Genomic DNA, 23,952 nt, shown 5'->3' on the forward strand with positions numbered 1-23,952 from the left:
GTAAAAGATCCATCAGAGGAAGAGGGGAATTCAGCTGAGCATACAGAAGATGAAGAAACCAATCAGTACTAATGCATCAAGGCTGAAAATGTGGGAAAATCTAGCCAGGCTTTGACTTTTGGGAACCAAATCTACTTTTGATTATGTTGGCCTTGTCTAAATCTCTTGAAAAGAAATCCTTATGAGACTGGATACACAGCTGAGAGATACATGTTCAGTGGAAAACACCAAATTTGCTTGGCAATGCCTAATTTGAATCAGCTGGGCTTCTTCTTATCTTAACTGGAAATCTGCACTAGTTGCTGTAATACCACCAGAAAAACACAACTTAATTGTGTTACTAAGCACTGTGTTTAGTGCTTAATCAATGCAAAACCCATCTGTCTGTCTTTTTCTAACTGCTCAATCAGTGTGAGGGGAGGAGTCCCGAGGGAGGAACCCATGCAGGCAAGCAAACATGCAAACTCCACACAGAAGAGCCCCAGCAGGCTGGTGGATTCTAAAACAGGACATTCTTGCTGTGAGGCCCATGTGAAAAAACACAAAGCTGTGTCTTTAGGGAGGTTATGGGGCAGGACTATTTCCTGGCTGGGAGACAGTTACTACTTGGACTCTCTGCTCATCGCACCCTTGTGCCGGTTACATTAGTTCAGAGCCAGGTTGCTTGTTTCCAGCTGTTTTCTATCTGTGCTCCAAGTCACACTCAGCTCAGTAAAGCTAAGCTGGACCGACATAATCATCTAACTCTCAGTAACACGTGTCTTTTTCAAAATGTTGACATACTGTTTAATTTCTTTATTGCACCTCATAATAAGGATCTAGGAGTTTCCTGTGTTTCAGCATGTGTAATATCACTTACCTCATTGAGGAACATTACAGGAAATACTGTTTCATTCAGGGATCTAGTGGTCCTGTTAAAAGTGCAGCAAAAAATATGGTTGGTAATCAAAAACAGCACCTACACGCATGCGTTTAAAACAACAACAGAAGTGTGTGTTACTCACGGGAATCCAGGGATTCGCTGCATCAAGATGTTCACCTGCGCTCTTTTGTGAGCGCGTACAATCACTCCAGTGGTCTGTCAGAAAATAATGTATATAAACATAGATACACTTCAGAACTCCACCACTAGGTGGCGTAGCAGTACATCTTAATGTTTGACCCTAAGCCTGAAGACTTACCGGGTTTAGGTCTAGAAAAGTTTGGTGATGCGTCCTTTCAGGTGACAGTCCTTCAATGGCAGCCACATATTTGTTATCTGCCAGGTAGAAATGAGGAAAGGAGGCAACCACTGGCGCACCTGAGAGAAGAAATGAAAAATGTTTAATAAGACTCGAGCTCCCGCACGGCTCTGCTGCAAGGCCATCATTTCACACTAAACTGACCCAATCTAGAAAAGGAGAAAGCCTCTTCTCTTCAAAAGAAGAGAGATCAGGATCTAGATCATGTTGTCCACTGCTTGGAAGGTTAGTGGCTCGAGCCCTGGCAGCTCCCATCTGCATGCCAAGACATCCTCGGGCAAAATTTTGAACCCTGAATTGAGCGTGACTGTCTCAATGCTATATAGATACGAGGCTTGTAGTATAAAGCACTTTGAGTGCTCAAGCAGAGTAGAAAAGTCACGTGCTGTTGTTCAGATCATGTTTTATGTCTCCTATGTAAAACCTTCGAACCTCTTTCACACGACTATGGCGAATCTACACACGTTGAGCAAAGCGCCACAAAGATGACATAACTGTTGCCATTAAAGCGGCAGCACAGAAAACATTTTAATGCCCCATTTCCTTCATGTTTGAAGTCTGATCTAATCAAGGCATGACAACAATAACAAAACAGATCAAAAGGCGAAGAAGGTGGTGAGATACGATCTGACAACATGTTACTTGGGGTCCAAGAAAAACAAAAACAAACAATAACTCATCACAAATGGACAATAACCCCTGTTGTGTGAGCAATTAAAGGCGGCAGCTGATATCCAGATAAAATTTCTTGTTAGTCTTTCTGAGTTCCTTCCTTATATTGTCAATGGAGGACTTCACGTTCCTACAACATCACCTCGGTCAAACTCGCAATCTTAAAGTCGAGTGATACATTTTTGGTGGGTGGCCCAAGCAAACACAAATGGTCCAACGGTGGAAAAACCACGTGTCCCCGCAGCAGCAGCGACAAAGTCAGACAGTTATGAGAGGAGGGGGGCAGTTAGAGGTGCTGATAAAGTGGGGCAGAGGTGAGAGTTTTCCTGCTCTCCTGTTTAGCAACAGACGTTTGACAAAAACATTGGACACACGCAGTCACCTGAGAGGCTGTTCACATGACAACTGGCAAGGTCAATGCGGGCGTGCTAACACACACACATACTGGTATACTTATAGAGGCCTTTATTTACTGCGCTTGTTCTTTAACTCCGGGCCATAAACACGCAATCAAATTTCTCTTTATGGCTAAACAACATTCAAAAATACTTTTACCTTTGAAGTGAACTGCAGTTGTTCCATTTGTTTTAGTGGACAACGAAAATCCTTTTGAGAACGCCAATCTGTGACGTCTGTTTTAATCTTTGGCACAGTTACATTATTCTGAAGCAAAGCACGGAGTTTTTCAAATGTATCGCTTCACAACAATAAAACCTTGACGTGAGAAAAAACAGGGCTCGACGTTCACTTGCTGGAATAACTCTGTGAAACTAGTTAGAAATGGCTGCATGCTGTGACAGAAAGGTGCAGTACGGGCCATCAACTGCATTGACCATGTAAAACATTCCATATTTTTTACTTTAAATATGTAAAAGAAATGTTGAAACCACAAGTACTGTGATTTTACAGGATGGAGAGATGAGGCACAGCTGAGCTATGAACACTGAGGTAATGCCCGGTCATATTCAAGGGCAGAATCAGGTGACAGGGCTTACCGCCCACTCTGCTACTGGGTCAGTCATGTCAGATGACGCCTGAGGTGTGGGGAGAGCTGTGTCACATGGGTATTTTAGGGGGGTATTAGCATTACAAACAAAAGAAGGACTTTATTGATATCAGTGTAGTAGCCATTAGTATTTAATGGCTACTACATTGGACATTGAGTCTAAGCAAAGCTTTTGTGTCATTATTAAAGAAATTGGAGAAAAGAATAAAATGGGTTATGTTGGTGCTGAATCATGACCGATGCATGGAAAGTTTCTGAGAGAAACTGTGCTGCACCGATTACCTTTCCGACAGGGGCTGACTTTAAGGACGCCAGTTCCCAGGCACTCCTTTGGGGTGACGCAGAAACCCTCATTGTCCGGGTTCTCCTCTTTGCTGGCCAGGACAGAGGGTGGAGGTGTGAAGCGGTAGGCTGGGATCCCTTTCACCTCGACGTCTTTCTCAAACTCCATGTAGATGGTCCTGGAGAATAAAGCGAACAGTCACATTGCACAAAAACAATTAACTTCACTCAGAGCACAGCATTTCATAGTGACACATGACTGCTGGAACTTTGCTGGAAATTCTCAGCATGATCGAGTGTGAATGCTGAATACTTCAAACTAATATTTTTAAGGACTTCATAACAAGCAATGCGATCATGAGAAATGCTCTGTTATGTTATTTAAGAGAGACTGTTTGAACTAAGTAAAAATAAAAACACTGCAGACTGACTTTCAGCAGAGACACAAAGAGGAAACCAGATGACTGACATTGATTTCAACAATATGCTAAAATCCTGCTGGGGCTCCTTCATCAGTAAATCTAGACTTGTAAGGGGAGCAGGGAAGACAAATAATATATTGTGGTGTTAACCTTCTGTTAGTACTGGGAGCAAAGACACTGTGAAATCTTTAAATGTGTGTGTGGGTTTTTTTCCCAACATCCAAGAGAACTGAGAGCAGTTCATCCTTGCCCTGCATATCTGCAGCTTTGTCTTGTCGAGGGAATCCCAACCAGTCTTAGTGAGAACAAAGCACTCTATACAGTGTCTGCCAGCTGGTTGGGAGGGTGCAGCCCACCAATCGTGCAACAATACTGTACAGACCTTTCCCTTGACCTTCCTGGGAAAAGCCAAGTGAAAATCCTTGGCCTTATACTGCTAGGAATGAGAACTATTACAGTGTTACCATAGAAGAGCTCGACAGGGCAGTAGAAGGTCCTTAACCCATCAGCAGGACCAGTATCTGCTCCTTTGTGCAAAGAGGAACGGGTTGCTACAAAATGACCTAGAGTTTGAATGTCTTTGACCAAACAATCAGAAACAGACTTCATGAGGGCAGTGTAAGGGCCTGAAATCCTCTAGTGAGCCCTGCGTTCATTGCCCAGCACTGTGGAGCCTGATTAGCATTTGCCATAGCATACCAGAATTGGCAGGTCTATCACAGGAGATCTGTGCTTTTCACAGATCACAGCAGGTGGAGGCATATCCATGGAGGGACATATAGACATCTACTGACCAGGCAATGCCATTAGGTGTCGGGATGAATCCTTGGAGCCACCACTCTGGTGCAGTGGTTCCTGGGTTCTTCCTTGTGAAAGACAATGTCCGATCTCATGTGCAGAGACTATGGAGGCAGGTCTTGAAGGTTGAAGAATTTGTTACCACTGACTGGACCCCAAGCTCACCTGATCTAAATCCCACAGAAAACTTCTGTGAGATTATGTTTCCATCCTACGCACCTCAGATTGCACAGGAGGTCAGTGACGCCCAGGTTCAGATCTAGGGGGACATCCCCCAGGGCACCATCTGTCATCTCATTAGGAGCACGCCCCGATGTTGTCAGGCTACTACCAAGTAAACCTCTGAGTTGCTGCGTAGTTGCTGTACATAATTTCTTTGCTTTCATTTTTAGGGTGTCTTTAAACTCAGCCCTCTGTAGGGTTCTTGCTCGTACGTAACTTCACCAAAATGTATTTGCGATGCAATTTTGTTTGAGTGACCACTAAATACAGAATGAAGGCTTTGAAAAAGTGTCACAGGGCTGGTTAAATTAAAATGATATGAGAGAGTCTATTATTTCTGTCATTTAATATTCGTGTATTTTTGACTTTCTTTTTTCAACATTTTTTAAATGAAATAAAACCCTCTAATGAAGTCAGTAATGATGATGAGCAAAACGATGGTGAAGCTGGTATTCGAACAATGACACATGTTACCAATTCTTTTTCTTTGTAGCTCAGCTGCCAGTTTCTGGACCGAGAGGCCACCACCCGTTTAGCTCACAGATGGGAATTCTGCTGCTATGCAGTCCCAGATGTTCTCTTTTAACTAAACATGCGTTTTAAACACAAAGTTATGTTAAGCGAGTGACTTATACATAGGGCTGAGGATCTGTGTGAAAGGTCGTCATGTATTAATGGAGCACTTCCACTTCAAATGATTGTAGTAAGTACAATAAAGGGGGGAGGGGGCGTATTCCCTTTAGTCACAGTTACACAGACGCCATGATGACACAACCAGGCCAAGAACAAGTAGGTGAAAGTGCTTTGTAAATATTTGGTGCAGGGGTTTTTGACACACGTCCAATCAGAGTCAAAGGTGCAACCATTCCACTCTGACTTTCCAGATTGTTTCCACGCTCAACAACATGAGGAAGACGTCCGAAACAGCTTGTGCTCTCTAAAGGACAAACTCTTGCTATGAAGACTAGGGAAGCAGCACGTCTGTTTTGCAACAAACAAGGTTTGGGATTAAATTTGGTACTCGTTGCAATTCTCAGCAGTCGTCAAACTATCTTTAAAGACATCCTGGAAATCCTGGAGGAACCATAATAAATTTCCCCAAAAGCATTAGTTGAGAACATTTCTCACAAACACTTCCAAGAGGAAATACTTGTGCTGTGCTTAGCACAAAGTAACACTTACCATCAATCATCAAGCATTAAAAGCATTTTCTTTCTCTCTCTCTCTCCTTATTTTCTGTTATTCCACAATTGTCCTTGCATTCCCTCTCTCACCCTGTCCCTGATGTTCCAGACGGAAACTCTCCTAATAAGGAAGCCTTTTCATGGTGTTTTCTGGAAAATGCCACTTAAGTGTTTCAAACAGTCCTCGTGCTTTAAGCAGAAAAGTCAACAGCAAAGAGAGGTCACCCACTGAGCTGTTAGTAAGTGATCAGGATGTTAAAATAACATACCATGTGATCCACAGGCTGTGGACATTATTTCCATACTAGATGTGAAAGCCTCCACACTGGTCTGCTTGTCATGTACCAGAAATAGAACATGCAATCCCCATGTAAAATGTCCTAAATGGGACACCAAGTGTAAACAGATAGGGGCACACAGGTCCCCATGGTAACCACATTACATGTGTTTTACTGAAAAACTCTTTAATTGAAATAACACTTTATTTTTACCACATGACTAATAAAATTAACGTCAAAGCTGATGCCCTTTCCCTCCTTTGCGAGCTACAGTAATTTTTAGCTATAGCCAAGCTCCAAGAGCGGGAAAATAAAGTCAAAACTGCAGTTCCTCTAATGGCCACTTGAGGTTATCTCCAAAAATTAGCTTTTCCCCACAGACTTGTGATAAAAAAAGACCAACTTTACAGGAAAAAAAACATGGTCACAGAATGGAATTTTTTTTAAAAAAGGTCGGGGTTTTGCTATGTATATAGTAGCTAAAAACTAAACTAAACATTAGTACAGAAAAAATAAAAACTGGTGCACAAAACTTCGCCACAGTGGATAAAATGTGGTTGACATACCACCAAAAGGGCTGGAGTGCACTGTGGTGATGAACCGTACCTGCACAGGTCTGGAGTAAAGATGTGAATGCGCTCATCCTTGTCAAGCAGGGGGTGGAAAGCACTTCCATCTGATCCAACGATGCTGTTGCTATAGTTAGATCTCCAGAAAGTCAACTCCCTACAAAACAACCAAAAAAGGCTTTTGGAATGTGCAGGCTTGTATTTAAAATCGAAAAAAAGAAAAGAAAAAAGAAAACAAATCTCGTTTTCAAAATAATCCCGTCCAGTGAAAACAAATTTATCGTTTTCATCTTAATAACCATAAATTGCAGTGGTACGTTTTGATGATCAAATGTGTTTTTATCTGAAAGTCACAGTTTAAAAAAAAACACCCAGGAGCACAAGCGTAATTAGAGGCTCCAGGGGACCTAAGACAATAAAACTGGATAAGAAGGTTCAGTAAAGGCCATTTTTAAGGCATCAGGATATCCTGCTCTGTGCTCTGTGTTAAGGGCAAAGATCAGGATGAAGGCAGGCAGACAGTATCTCTCTTACTGCCAAAAAAAGTAGAAAAAAAAGGATTTCACAGGCTTGTTAATACAAAGGTTACCCAATAAAATTTCATCACTCTGGATGAAGACAGAGAGGGACAGTGTGTTTGCGTGAGACTGTATCAGCACTACCTTTGGCCTTTCCATGTTTCGATCCGGCCATAATCCATGTAGTTCTGCTCTCCAGTGTGGTAGATAAATTCACCGTCGTTGCTTCCATTTTTCTAAATAAAAAAAAACAAACAAACATTCAAAATGTGTTTTTCAAATGTTATTTCTGGAGAAACAAAAAATCTTCAAGACTTCTTCAAGAGGATCTGCTCTGACAACTTTCTTTTCATAGCTTTATATTACTTGTAAAGAGCTGTTACATGCCTTGTACATGAGTCCAAACACCGTCTCCACCTCAGGTTTGGTGCCAGCAACGCGAACCAGCAGAGGATCTTTGTAGCCCCAAAGCAGTTCATCCACAGTGCGTGTAGTGAACAGATCACTCTTGAGAGAGTTCATCCAGATTGAAACCATGGAGGCCTTCCAGAAACTATCTTTCACATTGTTCATGACAGCCTGGAGACAGGAACGGAAGCAGTTGTGAGGAAAAAAAATTTGCACTAATAATACGGGATAAGGTGGAAGGTGGTGGTGGACAATGAGATGGAAATGAGGACACAATAAACAATGTTCAGTAACAAAGAGAACATAAAGTCCTCTTTAACCCACTTGGATTTCCACTTTCCTCTACTTTTTCAGTTCATGACTCACCCAGGCAGGGATGTTGACAGTGGTGATGTTATCCTCAGCTGGATCACCCACAGATTTCTCCCTCAGGAACACAAAGCTTTTCGTGTTATACGCGGAGACCATTTTGCCATTTGCCACCATGCTTACGTTGTCCTTGTACCTGTACTCCCTGTGCAAACGCAGGAAAAGAGTGTCATTTAAAATCCCCAAACGCAGACCACATAAACGTAGCACTGCATTTGTATTTTAGCACAACATTGCAACCATTCATCCATCCCTGCATCCATTCTCTTCCACTTATCAGGGTCGTGGAGGGTACTGGAGCCTATTGTAGCTATCATAGGGGGAGAAGCGGGGAACACCCTGGACAGGTTGCCAGTGCGACGCAGGACTAACACTTATATTCACACCTATGGGCAATTTAGAATCCCCAGTTAACCTAACCACATTAAATGCATGTCTTTAGACAGTGGGAGAGAGAGAGAGACCCAGAGAGAACCCACACAGATACAGGGAGAACATGCAAACTCCACATAGAAAGGCTCCAGACAGTTTGGGGCGTCAAACTCAGGACCTTCTTGCTGTGAAGCAACAGTTTTATCATTCATCGTATTGAAATTAACCAACCCAAAAGTATTAAAATGACATTCTAGGAATAGATTATCTTGACACGCAATGTTGGCTGTTGCAACGTTTCTGGTTTAAATTGAGTGCAGGATTTTGATGACTAGTGAAAAAATAGCAACCCACACAAAGAAATAAAAAAGGCCTCCTGAGGACAAGACAAGGCGAAAGTAATAGATCGCAAAGAGGAAGCAGAAAAGCAGAAGGCCACATGACACAGCCTGAGGGTTATGACCTGTGGCCCAGCCTAGAAAACCTAAGCAAAAATTCAACATGCACAGTATATGGCAACACAGTAGTAGTGGTATTATATATATTTAATATGTTTTATACTATCACAATTGCCAAATTTTACAGCATTAATAAACCATGTTTATAGCCAGAAAAAATAAGCCTTTATAGAAGTGCCTAAAAATCTGAATTCAAACTGTAGCCCTCCAGATGGCGATAGCTGTAACTGCAAAAAGATTTACAGTCCCAGATAAGACAAACCTCTATAAACACTTTCATGGTAAGGTTACGGACTCACACAATCATTTTGAATAATACTGAATACTAGGGGTGCAACGATACACAAAATTCACGGTTAGGTTAGGTACTTTGGTGTCACGGTTCGATATTTTTTCGATATAGAAAAAAAATGTTCATGCCTTTTTAATTTGTCATTTATTAAAATTATAAATATATATTTTAACTCAAAAGTACAGTTTTTAAATTTAATGTTGCTGAAACAACAAAGTAATAAAAAAAATAAATCTATCTGATCAAGAAATCACTCATCTTTGGAAAAGAGAGTTTATTACAGAGAAATGGCTCTTTCCAAATTAAAAGCTATACTATACGCTTCTTCTGGGCTATATTCTCAGCAGCATATTAAACATATCAGGTCCCCATAAGGAGAATCACGTGCTAACAGCTGTCTAACTCGGGTAAAGTTTGTAGCATGCGTGCTTGTTGTTTTTTTCTGCTTCCACTTGTCTTTGCACTAGAATGATGTCGGCGTAAATGTGCAGTCATATTCACTTTGTTCCCACTAGTGCTGTCAGCGTTAATCTGAAATGACGTTAACGCCACAACACGGAAAATCTCCGTTAACGAAAAATCTCCGTTTTCAAAAATACCCGTGTACGTGTGGACGTAGCCTGAGTCAAAAAGGTACTTGTCATGTCCCCGTGGCTACATCCATCTTTTATTTACGGTCTCTACCCAGAGCACATTTACCAGATTGTGTGATTTCAGTGATTTCTTAGAAGACGTTTTTTTTGTTTTTTGTTTTTTTTTTACACTCACCATAAACATCTGTTTGCTAACATTCATGTCAACAAGAAGTTGACAAGTTCTGCTCCTGCTTCTTACCTGTACGTGTAGGGTCCAATCTGTTTAACTTCTGGCTTTGCCCCTGCAAGAAACTCTTTTGGATTGGTCATATTGAAGAAGTAAAACTGCATGTAGACAGGAGGGGGAGGTTTTTTCCATGAGTCAAACACGCGGCTGCCCTCTACCAACACGATCTCCTGTTGAGACATAAGAAACACTTTTTAGTTGAAAACTCATCATCATATATAATTCAAACTCACAAATATGGTTGTGAAAAGCAAATCTTTTGGGAGTAATTAATATAAAAATGCTGACTGCACATTTTACATACTGCATTAAAACATTTTTCTATTCAATATGGAGTATGACATCATTTTTGTATGTGGTTTTCAGGTGATTTCCTGCACAAAGTGGAAACTTTTGCAACAGCCAACACATTTTGAACATGAAGTTTCCACAATGTGCTCCTAGTAAAAACAAATAGTAACAACAAATCATCCGTAGGGGGTCGTGGAGGGGAGATGCTGTCTGAGCGGCAAAAACAAGAACACTGACTGTACACATGAATGGTATGAGGGGAGGCCCTTCCACTGCTCCAATTGTTAGCGGTTGCCTGTGGCAACAGGCAGTTGGGGGAGATCCGCTAACCGATCATGTGATGCAGAAAGCTGGATGCACACTGTTTGTGCAGAACTCCAGCCTTAATGAACTGAGCCACATTCCTCAGTACTGAGCCCTTATGAGGCCCTGGAGGTGGAACACAGGCAACTATCCTGCTTCATTCTCACAGCAAACGTCATTGCCTGCGGACAACGATGCGCTGGCTGGTAGCAGGAACATTTTGAGATACTGGCAAAGAAAGAGGCAAAAAACTGAAGGCTCTGAGAGGATTAGCATTTCTTTCAAGAGAACATTAAGAGAAAATCTCACTCTGGCCTAATTGTGTCAGATTTATCTTAAAGTTAATAGCTGGAGAAATAGGTCCAGAACTGCTCGATGCTTTAGGGGAATACTCACCCCCTCTTCCTCCTCCCCCCTCTTCCTCTGCGGTCCCCTCTACTTGATCAGAGACAAAGGTTTAGCTGAGTGGCCAAGGACAATAAAGCTGTCACCTTAGATTGAGGAAGGGAGAGCGTGGTCTTTATGTCATCTTATTTCATGCTTTGAACAATCAATAGGGTAAACCTCCCAGCATGGCACTTAAAATACATGGAAAACAGGAACAGAAAAAACCCTCTTATCTCAGTATCTACCACTGCTTTCCTTACACCACTCCCCATATGAAAACACATGCAGCAGGTGATTACATAAATACACTTAAAGCTAGTGCTTTGATGTGCAGACATTCACATACATAGATGTGAACAACACTGGGCACAGCAAGAGGCCACGGTATTCATTAAGTCCTCCAGTCATGGTGCACAGGCTTTGTAGGCTCTAAATGGGTTTGCCTCAGTAGTGGTTAAAAGATTCAACAAAGCCAAACAAAGAACTGTAGACCAGCCCTGATATTATTTAAACCATCGAGACTATATCAAGGTCCATTTAGTTTTCTATTGTCCATAAAACCCACTTGCAATCAAACTGCAGAAGTGAAGAATTATGGTTTGGCACAAACACAACCAAAGGATGGAAGTTTGACTTTGGGACAATCCTGCAACTTAAATCTTAGTATAATGATTTCAGTATATGTGTGTAGACATATCTATATATTTTCTTCTGAATGGGTGGGCCAATCTGAGCAAAACTTTGCACAGTAGTGATGGGATTTCCGGCTCTTTTTAGAGAACCGGCTCTTTCGGCTCGGCTCACTAAAAAAAACCGGCTCTTTCGGCTCTGAACCAGCTCTTCAGGTTGTTTTGTTGCTTTAATTAATTTATTAGTAACAATAATATAAAATTATGCACAAAAGGAATTACTAATGTAAAAAAAGAAAGTGGTTTTATTTATATATGTTTATATATAAATATATGCGGTGGCCCCTAGAGACAAAGCACGTACAAGCTCCAAAAAGCACATACAAACTCCAAAACACATTTCTAGCATGAACTGAACTTCCAAAACAGAGCTACCTAGATCACTTAAATTACACAATTAAAAGCATGAAAGCATATGTGTATTGTTTGTGTATTTATACACAAGCATTCATATATAGTCAAATAATTAAAAAAAAAAAGTTCATTTACCTGTTATTACCACACACCAAATCCGGTCGTTGGTACTTGCTGGCTTGTGTAGCCACTAGGTAACAAACGCTCAACACTGTGCCCTAGCATCCTGGAGCACTTCTGTTGTCTTTTGTACGTGTTTTAGTTTTTATGTGCTTCTGAGTTTTTACGTGTTTTGGAGTTTGTACGTGCTTCAGGGTTTGTACGCGCTTTGTCTGTAGGGGCCACCGTAAATATACTTTTATTTATTCACTCCACATAAAATGTAATAAATAAATCATATAATACAAAAATCAACTATTCACATTTCAACTTTTAACTATTTAAATTTTCAGCTATACCTTTTACAAATTTAAAGTGAAACAACACAAAACACTGCAAACGACAACACAATTAAATATAAATTAAAATATGAAAACAAAAAGAACATGCACATTCTCTGTCATATGGGCCTGCATGAATAAACTTTCTGTATCCTTTATCATCCGCAACTGAAAATAGTTGTGGATGAGTACTATACCTTTCTAATGTGATGTTGTTGTCCCTGGCTCCCTCCTGCTCAGTGTTGCCAACTCCTCAGTAAAGAAAATCGCTATTGGTTGTCCTAAAAGTCGCTAGAAGTCGCTAATTGGTCATGCTAATCTAATTGTAACCTATGTTGTTGGAGAGAGAAATAACATCGTGGAAGAGACATAAAGTGAGTAAAAAACGTCCTAAATGCATTTAGAGTTTATTTAGAACTACAAATTAAATTTCTTTTAGCAATTATTGTTTTTTTAATGTCACAATTCCAACCCTGCTCCTTTACCCGGCCCTGGACTGGCAAAAGTGACCCGAAATAGGCACTTTGGTGGAGTTACTTTGTGTGTGTCTTTATAAGTAGTTTTAAACCTTGTGATCCACAAAACAGCATATGAGTAAAAGAGTAAAAGAAGAACTGACTGCGTTACAGCACCCGCTGCTTGTTGAGAGTAAAAGCGATACACGTTTTCACGTTTTTTTTAGCGACTTTTTTTTTCTAAAAAAGTCTGAAAACTCGCTAAATATAGCGACAAAGTCGCTAAGTTGGCAACACTGCTCCTGCTCTGTTCCTGTGCTACTGAGTGTAACTACCGCCCCTCCCCCCTCTTCCCAGCGTAAAGCACAAGGCTCGCACGCTGAGTGAAGCGGAAAAAAGTGCGAGCGGGTGAGAGAAAGGAAAACAAAACAAAACAAACGGCTCGTGATAAGGAGCCGGCTGCTCTAACAGCAATTTCATTCGCTACCAACCCATCACTATTGCACAGACATCATCACACATACAGCAATTACTAACATCCATGCATTTTAAATTTATATTCATAAATTAAATTTAAATCATATTTTTGTATATATTAATTAATTTCATCATCCCACTGCGAATTCAATGTTACATTCACCGTTTACATTCGTTTCACGTGTCACGTACATAGCTTTATACTCACAAATATTTCTATCCGGGACAGAATTTTGTTTGGCTCAACACTAAATATATCGAATTAAGAATTCAAAATAAAGCAGTGATCACAGGCGTAAAGCTTAAAGGGCGACAATTCATTCCAGTAAAGCTGAAGACATTTTTGATGACCGTGCAACACGTACCTCTAAATTTTATGTAAAACTTGTGGAAGGAAGCATCGTGGTGGTGCAGAATTAAATATTTATGTTTAAATTCTTAAGTGAAAGATTTTCCCCTCACACTGCAAAGAGGTTCACGAGGTTTACATGAGTATGACTTGGCCACAACATTTCCCTAAGTTAATATACAAATAAGCTTATTTTACTTGCAAGTTGTGCACCTTCACCAGCTTTATTAAGCAGGTTAACATTTTCAAAATAAAACCACTAAGCAAAAGAAAGTCCAGAGACGAGACAGCAGTCAGAAACTATAGTGAAGATGGTAATGATGGTGAAATTTCCTTTCAGGAATCAGTCATTTTTCATTATCACTTCACCAGTGGGTCACTTATACTGACCCTGGTTGACTCACATATGAGCTGAGAGGCTGCCAGCCAGTTTCCCAATAAATCTTTCAACCTGAAAGAGGCTTAGCACACAAAGAGAGTCTACTGCTGGGAGGGTATCCATGGGAAGAGACCCTTCATGCTGGTGCAATGTGGAAAAGGCAGTAACTTGACACAGCTGAAATATATCATATTGCCAAACTAGCAGATAACTGAGTATGTCTCCATGTGAGTTAAATGCTTGTGTCACTCCCACAGATACATTCTTCTTTCCAGTTTCCACTTAAAAATGAAACTTGATATCTTCTCCAGCCATTTTATTAACAAACATCTATCTACTTGCTTGAACAAGTGAAGAAGAATTCTTTTATGAAACATGGTGTACTTTGCAAAACTTTCATTTCTTGTTTTAACAGGACTTGATATGAATTAATGTGACCATTGAAGCCACAACAATGATCATATATAGCAACTCCTGGGTAAATTCCAGAGTGTTCATCTGGGAAAATGCAAACATTTTCATTTTGAGCTTGAACACTTACATATGAACATGTGTTTACATAAACAATCCGGTCCAAAACCGGATTAATTAATTTTAATTTGTTTAATTTGTTTCCAAAACCCCGCAGTCAGGACATGCTATATTGTATTTAGATAGAAGCTAGCGAGCTAACTTCCTGTTAACTTATAACTCCGTTAAATGTCATAAATTCCGTTTTCATGGATGCCTGGATGTTAAACTCAATTGTTACACCTGGTAGAGCAGAACGCTGATCATTTTATTAAAGATGAAAGACTTTAGACAGTTTTTCAACTCTCAGTAATGCCATAGTGATCGTTTGATATATGGACCTGCAGCGGAGTTCAGGCCCAGACACGGCTAGTGACGTCAGACTGAACAACCGGATAAGTTATAAAAATTACTGCTCCAACCTCTACACATATTTCATCTTAGCAAACCATAGTTGATTTGGACATCTACTTTATGCAAGACACAAAGACATTTTTTCAACTACTTTTTACAGACAGATTACTTCACTTTCAGTCCAGTAATGCCAGAGGGTAAGAAGCTCACTTGAGTTATGTCACCTCGATACATCTTTTATATATATATAAAAATTGCTTTAAGTTTGTATCTGTCTTGTGTGAAACTTGTATGAAAAGCATACAGTCAAACAAACAAACAGATATTGCAGACATAAACTAAAAGGCTAATCCAAAAGAAGAAGCCACTGCTTTATGATGCTTCACCAAGTTTTTTTTGCTGCTCTTCATGTATTTATCTGCTAGCGAAAGCGAGGGCGTTGCACCTGCTTGTCTGGGTGTGGTTGTCAAGTTATGTGTCAGATAAAGGAGGTGATGATGACACTGTTGGCATCAATATTGCTGGAAATGACTGGTGCATCAGTAATTGTTTTTAGTATCAATTAATATCTGAGTAGCAACATTATGTTATGTGTGTTGACCTTGTACCTTGTTAACCAGCATACTCTGCAACTTCTCTGTTTGGAAAACATGCTAGATAGAGCACAATCACAAAACTCAGCTGATCCAAGCAGAGTTGTGCACTGTGTAAAGGAGTAACCCAAATTGTACTCTGACAATAAAACAAGAATATTTAAACTATAGTACACACTACAAGTAGGGCTGCCACGATTAGTCGACTAGTCACGATTACGTCGACTATCAAAATCGTCGACGACTGATTTAATAGTCGACGCGTCGTTTGAAGCTTTGTAAGATCACAAAAGACGCAGGAATAGTAGTAGGATTTAAGAGTGTAATAACGGACTGAAACAGAAGATGGCAGCACTGCATGTACAAGGATGCCAGCTGCCGTTAAACCCCGAAGAAGAAGCTGTGTCCCAGAATTCATAGCGCAGCCCTAGCTCAGTTTCCAACAATGGCGGCAGCTAGTTAGTTTTAATATTACTCTTATTATTCTTTCTGGGTCACAAAATAAACGTTTAACATATTTTCAGGCGAGAATGTAGCTGTGTAAACCTCAAATATCTGCTCAGTTTATCAGGACACCACATATTTTCAAAAGCGCTCCGACGTTTTCGGACGTCTGTTACCCACTAGCTCGATAGCTAGCCGGGGGCAAGGCTCACTAGAGCCGTGAGAACACCGGACTCCCGGCAAATCGTTTTCAAACCCACCGCCGTCTTTCGCTACTCAGGTTAAACATATATAAGTCACTTAGATAACTTAAAAATGTTATTGTTTGGCTTTTTTTGTATTTTATTTGTTCCTGAGTAAATCGGTTTGGCTGAGATTAAAGTTATAGTTTTTACACAGCTGAATAAACGTCAAGCAGACAACTGATTATCAGAAGTGTGAGATGCTCGAGAATATACTCCGGTGTCCTGTTATATTTTAGATAGCAAGGAGTTTATTAAACTTCACCGAAACAATCTGCAAATTTCATTAAAATTTAATAAACTATCATCTTGTCTTTATTTTTAGTTAGCACTTAAAGCTGTAAGCTAATGATAGTTATATAAGAGCAGATGCATGCTGGTGCAATAAGCTGTACGCTGTACGTCCAATGGATGCATGATCTGATTAGTCGACTAATCGCAAAAATAATCGGTGACTAGTCGACTATCAAAATAATCGTTTGTGGCAGCCCTAACTACAAGGCATGTAGTAGGACCCCCAGACCCCCCTCTTCAGAATAACGGTAACCACCAACCCTCCCCCTTGTCTCTTGACCTCAATAACTTAATGGCCTGTATGTTCTTGTTTTGTTCTGGACTAGAAACTGACTGTACTTGAGTTTTACTAATGGGCATTAAAGTACCTAAACCTCTTTTAGAAAGAGCTACTGTGCAATCCACTTACATAGAGATTTTCTTAAGGCTCCAGACTTTGAGTCAAAAGTATATTTATCACTGTAACTGACGTGCTACTGATTAATATAAATGTCACATAATTGTGTTATTTAGCCACTAAAGACGTTACAGACGACTAAAAATTCTGACAACTTTCTTGTTCAAGCGTGAAAATAATTTAATGACATTAATCAGTTCTGTGACATCTGTGATCAAAATATACTAACTGCAGAAGCTCATCTTCAGCTCATTACCTTTTTGTTTTTTTCTCCATTTTCAGAATCAGAATCAGAAAGGGTTTTATTGCCAAATGTTGAGCGGGTTTACAACATTAGGAAATTGCTGCGGTGCTTCAGTGCAAACATACTGTTTCCACACCAAGCCTAACGGTCAAAGAAAATGAAAATTTTCACATCATCAATAGAAAGTCTTGCATATGGTTGTCGACCTCTAAAGTCAGCCATGAGACTGTCTGCGAAGAATAATCTGATACCTGTTATGAAGTCTTGATATGAAAACAAGCATGAAGGTGTGCCATATGAGAATACTGACTGTGGGCCAATGGGTCTTTCATGTCTGCACTATTATTAAGGAAAAGTGAACCTTTTGGGAAAGCTCCACTACTTTCCACCATCTGAAATGTTGGAAATCATCGAAATGTCTGGACCTCAGTGACTAAAGATATACAAATGTTTTCAATGTTGGGCAGATTCTGGATCAAACATTGATCGCAAAACTGTTGCATTCAATGCACCCGTCCAATTTGATACGTTTCTGACCCATTTTTAAGCTTATGCAGCAAGACTAAGCACTTCAGTTAGCTTTAATTAATTAAAACATTTAGAAATCAAAGACCATTGTTCAATGTACTACGAAACACAATGGCTAAAAAAACAAGAGTTAAAGGAAGTGAAAACAGTAGCTATTCTACATGTTGAGAATGCAAACTTTCTTTTGAAGATGCACAGATGGCAATGTTCTTGGCCAATACAGATTATTTTTAAAAGCATGACCTGCTAATTCTGATTTTCTTTTCTAGGAACTATGACTGGCAGCTGAATAAGCATAAATTCACTGAATAAGCATAAATTCACTGAATGCACGACGCCCTGACAGTGTGTTTATTTGTAGTTGTGTCCTTCTGACCTTTTCACCTTTGGTACTCAAGATAAACCATCTAAGAATCCTCTAAACCCACAAAACTCTTGAAACGGGATGACTTGACTGGGGTCTGTGTGGGTGACAATTTTGATGTTAACATTGCTCTAAGTATGAGTTTCCCATAAGCAACAGTAAAAAAGCATTAGGGCTACCACGATTAGTCGACTAATCACGATTACGTCGACTATCAAAATCGTCGACGCATCGTTTGAAGCTTTGTAAGATCCCAAAAGACACAGGAATAAGTAGTAGGATTTAAGAGTGTAATAATGGACTGAAACAGAAGATGGCAGCACTGCATGTACAAGGATGCCAGCTGCCGTTAAACCCCGAAGAAGAAGAAGTAGCTCTGTCCCAGAATTCATAGCGCAGCCCAGCTCAGTTTCCAACAATGGCTGTATCCCAATTCAGGGTCTGCAGCCTTAAAGTACGCAGCCTCAACGATCCTCAAGGGCCGCGTACTCAAAGACCGCTAAGGCCGGAAGTGCGAGGCTTGTGAAATGGGACGGTCTAGCCTCCGTTGCGCTGTCCAGGTTGCCTAGCAACCATGATACTAACAACTGGAAACGTGTCATACAGCTTTGTTTGACAGAAATGAAGGAGAAAATCTTTTGTTCATTTGTTTGTTTGTTTCTACATGAGCTTTGATCATTCTCTGTAAGATTAAGGACAGCTATTGAACGGTGTATATTTTAAAGTAAAGGCTATAAAACCAAGTTAGTACAAACGTCACTAATGTCACATAACTTTGCCGACATGTGGCCAACAGTAATGTTTTAATGTTCTTCGTTATTAAACATTTGCACATAAATAAGTGACATAATATTCAGTACTTACTTAAAGTTTACTCTTCGGGCGTCCCTCATCCGCCGTTTTTTTTCCGGCAAAATTATCCACACCCACCGCCGCGCTATGCATTCTGGGATATGTTGGGCCACGAAGTCTACACTGCCACAGCCTTAAAATTCAGGGAAATGAAGGACGCATTTCAGGGCCGCATTTCGAGCAGCCTTCGAATTGGGACAGCCTTCGGCGCGCCGCTGTGACGTAATCGGCCTTGAAATGCGTACTTTAAGCCTGCAGACCCTGAATTGGGATACAGCCAATGGCGGCAGCTAGTTAGTTTTAATATTACTCTTATTATTCTTTCTGGGTCACAAAATAAACTTTTAACATATTTTTAGGCGATAATGTAGCTGTGTAAGCCTCAAATATCTGTTCAGTTTATCAAGACACCACATATTTTCAAAAGCACGCCGACGTTTTCGGAGACGTCTGTTACCCACTAGCTCAATAGCTAGCCGGGGGCAAGGCTCACTAGAGCCCGTGAGAACACCGGACTCCCAGCAAATCGTTTTCAAACCCACCGCCGTCTTTCGCTACTCAGGTTAAACATACATAAGTCACTTAGATAACTTAAAAATGTTATTATTTGGCTTTTTTTTGTATTTTATTTGTTCCTGAGTAAATCGGTTTGGCTGAGATCAAAGTTATAGTTTTTACACAGCTGAATAAACGTCAAGCAGACAACTGATTATCAGAAGTGTGAGATGCTCACAAGATACTCCCGTGTCCTGTTATATTTTAGATAGCAAGGAGTTTATTAAACTTCACCGAAACAATCTGCAAATTCCATTAAAATTTAATAAACTATCATCTTGTCTTTATTTTTAGTTAGCACTTAAAGCTGTAAGCTAATGATAGTTATATAAGAGCAGATGCATACTGGTGCAATGAGCTGTACGCTGTAAGCCCAATGGATGCATGATCTGATTAGTCGACTAATCGCAAAAATAATCGGTGACTAGTCGACTATCAAAATAATCGTTTGTGGCAGCCCTAAAAAGCATGTACTACTCTTCCTCTCACTGATGAAATTTAATGCATCAGTAAAGCTAAAAACACAACTGAGGAACCTTCACTGCAAAGTTTGTGCAAGATACCTTTTATAATTCACAACGACTGACTTGAACAAAAAAAAAAAGGAACCCACAAACACAGGTGGAAAACGTCCTCTCAGCACTGACAACACATACACTGCATTTATAGAAAGTTCTATAAATAAGTAAATTAATTATTTAACACTTCCCCCCATGGATAAGTCTCCCCAGACCATAACTATCCCACCACCAAACTAGAGATGCTGAATGTTCTCTGCAGCTTCTCCTCCTTCTCACATGTACTGAAGGTGAACCTGCTCTCAACTGTGGAAATCAGACAGTACCAGTGATGGACCTGCCAATTCTGGTAATGATCAGGCACCACAGTGCCAGGTGGTGAGCACAGGACCCACTAAAAGGACCCACCTTCATAAAGTCTGTTGCTGATTGTTTTGTCAGAGACAGTCACACCAGTGGCCTGCTGGTGGTCATATTGTAGGTAATCTGGCAGTGCTGAAACTGTCCCTCCTTGCACGAAGGAGCAGATACTGGTCCTGCTGATGGGTTAAGGACCTTCTAGCTTATCTAGATTCAAGCTCTCTCTCCTACAGTAACAGCCTGTCTCCTGGAATCTCCTACTCCTAATGCTCTTGAGAGTGTGCTGGGAGACAGAGCAAACCTTCTGGCAATGGTACGTATTGATGTGCCATCCTGGAGGAGTTTGACTAGCTGTGCAACATCTGTAGGGTCATCATATCACCTCAAGCTACCAGTAGTGACACTGACTCTAGCCAAACGCCAAAGTAGTGAAAAAACTGTCAGAAAAGATGAGGAGGTAAATGTCTGTTTCCTCCACGTGTGAAACCATTCCTGTTTTGGAGGTTGTCTCATTGTTACCCCTCTAGTGCATCTGTTGTTAATTTCATGAACACCAAAGCAGTTGAAACTGATTAACAACCCCTTTTGCTACTTAACTGATTGCTATACTCTGACTTAAACATTTTCCTTTAACTTTTTTGACCAGCGTAAACTGTAGTTAGCATAGTTAGATTAGCTAATATCAGAACCAACTCCATGAATTCCACATTTGTCACTGCCATGACAAACAAAGTAGGAAGATTTAACATTAAAAACAGAACGCTAAAAATGATACCGGGAACTACAAAAGGTATTCATTATTATTTTTCCACATATTACTAATTCAATCTTTAATATCCCCACTAAGGGCATTAATCATCACTGGCAACAGTCGTTGATGGCCAAAGGTGGGACTGATTTTACTCGGCAAACACACAAAGGCGGATAGTAAAACTTTGTAGGCCAGTCCACAGCACATAACTAATTCTGAAGAATTACCGCCATGACGTCCATTAGCTTTGCATGGCAGTTCCATATTAGCATATTAATTGCAAGTTATCCAAACTTGCTCTATCTTACCCATTGCACTGGTGTGGGATGTTGAACAGAGTTTACACAGCTAATATTTTAGTTTAGAGTGGCTGCGGCATCTTAACTTGTTACACTTAATTTAAAGTCAATGAAAAGTTATGTTGTTACGTTTGAGTTGACTTCTTATCTTGTGTGGACAAGAAAGTAACTTGTTTGCACAAGAGGAGTGACTTGTTGGGACAAGATATACATATCACAATATAAGAGATCAATAGGAATTTCTTTAGATCAGTCATTTCCTAGGAAGAAGTACTTATAGTCATGTGTGTGCTCATGCAACAGGAACTGGGACTGAGGCTATGTAACTGTAGAGAAGAGAAAGTGCTGATTGCATAGTACAGGCTACTTAACCCATAACAGCCCATTTTTGGCCCATCCCCCCTCCACCTTACGCAGCTACTCCTTCTGAGACACATAGCCCATCACTGTCTGTTTGAACAGTCGCTGAACAACTATTTTACTCTTGTTTCTATTCAGCGCAATCCACCTAGGTTTCTGATGTGGATAAATAAAACATTACTTTATTTTAATGACCAATAAAACAATGAATGCAATAAAATCAACAGGAAAAAACAGCTCATGTTGGAAAGTGTGAAGAGAATTGGAGGGTATGCAAATGAGTAAGGGTCTCACACACAGGCACACAGACAATGGCATCATTTCAGTGTTCATCATTCTCAACACTCTCCTTGTAAACAATTAGCCCATTCACAGGGGGGAAAATGCACGTCATCACTCATTCAAGCAGCCATGCATGCACGTGAGCTTTAAAAAGTAGAAGAATATAACGGTGTGTGTGTTTTCCCTTTACCTTTTTCAGGCGGTTGTTCATTAATGTGCGGAAAACTTGCCCTGCAAACAAGCCAATCCCAACCGCGAGCAGGACGGCGCAGGTGATCCCAACCACGTAAATGGTACACGATCTCCGTGTCATGTTGGCAAGTGGCAGGAAGAGAGAGATGCGAGCGGGACTCTTGAAGGATGGATGGACACTTTAATGTCCCCACGTTTCCCCACTGCAGACACAGAATTTTTTCCCCTCTTTGGCTTACTGAAAAAAGTTGCAGAAAAGTTTCTTCACGGCTATATCTCAAAGGTGCTGAGTGTTTAGTTTTCCAAAATTACAGAGAGCTGCGAGGAAGTTTTTGTGACTTGCTGGTGATAGTAAAAGTTTTATTTATTGACTACCACGAGGTCCCCATTCCTCTCAGTCGGTCTGAAGCGGCGACCTTAAAATAAAACATGTGCCACGAGTATTTGTAGCAGGCTGTAAAACCTCTCCCTCCCTCCTCACGAGGGAGCGCCGATTGGTTGATACGGTTTACGAGCCAGCAAGGGTGTGTGCGCGGGCGTGCGCCCCGTGAACGCACCACCACATGCTGAGCAACCCTAAACGTATCACTGTTAGCGCAGCTGCAGGCAACTGCTCCAAAACTGAAACGCGGTTTCACTGTATGTGACTGAAGGTGGTTACGTTTCTCGTTATGTGTAATCTGAGCGCTATCTGTGACACCAGAAAACATGGTGAGTCAATAAGTCGTCCACTTTCTCGTGCTCTGATTCAAAAAGCTCAGAGCCAGACGGATATCATTTCACTCATATACACGCGCAACACTTCCGGCTACTGCTTTATGTTAAAAGGCCTTCACCTTGCTCAAGGGCAGATAAGATAGTAGTTTCCGCAGTGAGCTGGAAGTGGTTAACCCAAATAAATTTGTTTCTATTTAATTAAACCGTGAGCTAAAGGCTGCTGGACTACTTTCCATAAACATGCCTTACTTTCCACTACAGTTGTGGGAAGACAGCCTAACTACAGGCTGAGGCAGAAATTAAACTAAAATGGATAGCTTTTTTTCATTATCTAGGTGACTTTTTAAACCAATGCTTGCTTGGACTTCTTTTTCTTATGTTACGATATCTCAAGGATTAAATGAGTAATTGAACTTTTTTACACTGACAAAAAGGGGAATTCCACTGGTCTGGCCTACAGAGCAAAGTAGGTTGCTCTTAAAAGTTGTTAAGAATAAAAGCTTGCATCACACACATTTCCTGGTTTAAACCATTTAAAAAACCGTTACTTTTCAAAGCCAGTGTTCCAAAGTGCTTCCTAGAAACACCTAATAAAAGACAAAGGTCAAATGAAACGTCAAAATTAGAAAAAGACACATTTGTGATTCCAAATTCTAGTGAATAACCTAAAATTGACAAAAAATATATAATTGTTAAAAAATAAGATGGAATTTCGCTTCATATATATGATCCTCGAGCTCTGGGAGTTTGAGGGTCCTGCGCAGTATCTTAGCCATTATTAGCACTGCACTGTTCTTGACTGAGACCTCTGATGTTGGTGATGTAGCTTGCCATCAACAGTATGTGAATGTGTGTGTGTGAATGGGTGGATGACTGGATGTGTAAAGCGCTTTGGGGTCCTTAGGGACTAGTAAAGCGCTATACAAATACAGACCATTTACCATTTACCATGTTGTGCTTTGAATTTCCTGAAACCACTTTTCCAGTTTTGGGGTTAAAGGTCCTAATGCTCCTTGTACCACTGGGATCACATTGAAATTTCCTTCCATATCTGCTCCA

At 40.5% G+C, this 23,952-nt stretch overlaps 1 protein-coding gene across 2 annotated transcripts in view; it reads right to left on the reverse strand.

Moving 5' to 3' along the window:
* The window catches only part of LOC102304108 (lysosome membrane protein 2), a 23,677-nt gene extending 1,063 nt beyond the window's left edge, over window positions 1-22,614 (reverse strand). For both annotated transcript variants that reach the window (XM_005917332.3, XM_005917331.3), the window contains exons 1-10: window positions 22,175-22,614; window positions 9,926-10,083; window positions 7,967-8,114; window positions 7,580-7,771; window positions 7,337-7,428; window positions 6,712-6,831; window positions 3,202-3,380; window positions 1,182-1,300; window positions 1,005-1,078; window positions 860-911 (exon numbers count right to left, since the gene is read on the reverse strand). In XM_005917332.3, the coding sequence (XP_005917394.1) occupies window positions 860-911; window positions 1,005-1,078; window positions 1,182-1,300; window positions 3,202-3,380; window positions 6,712-6,831; window positions 7,337-7,428; window positions 7,580-7,771; window positions 7,967-8,114; window positions 9,926-10,083; window positions 22,175-22,297 (1,257 nt within the window). In that variant the 5' untranslated portion in view covers window positions 22,298-22,614. The remainder of the gene's footprint in view (window positions 1-859; window positions 912-1,004; window positions 1,079-1,181; window positions 1,301-3,201; window positions 3,381-6,711; window positions 6,832-7,336; window positions 7,429-7,579; window positions 7,772-7,966; window positions 8,115-9,925; window positions 10,084-22,174) is intronic.
* Window positions 22,615-23,952: the final 1,338 nt, after the last annotated feature.

The sequence above is a fragment of the Haplochromis burtoni genome, unplaced genomic scaffold (genome assembly GCF_018398535.1).
Source record: "Haplochromis burtoni strain Fernald_Lab_line unplaced genomic scaffold, NCSU_Asbu1 Contig_23, whole genome shotgun sequence".
In the NCBI taxonomy this organism is placed as follows: domain Eukaryota; kingdom Metazoa; phylum Chordata; class Actinopteri; order Cichliformes; family Cichlidae; genus Haplochromis; species Haplochromis burtoni.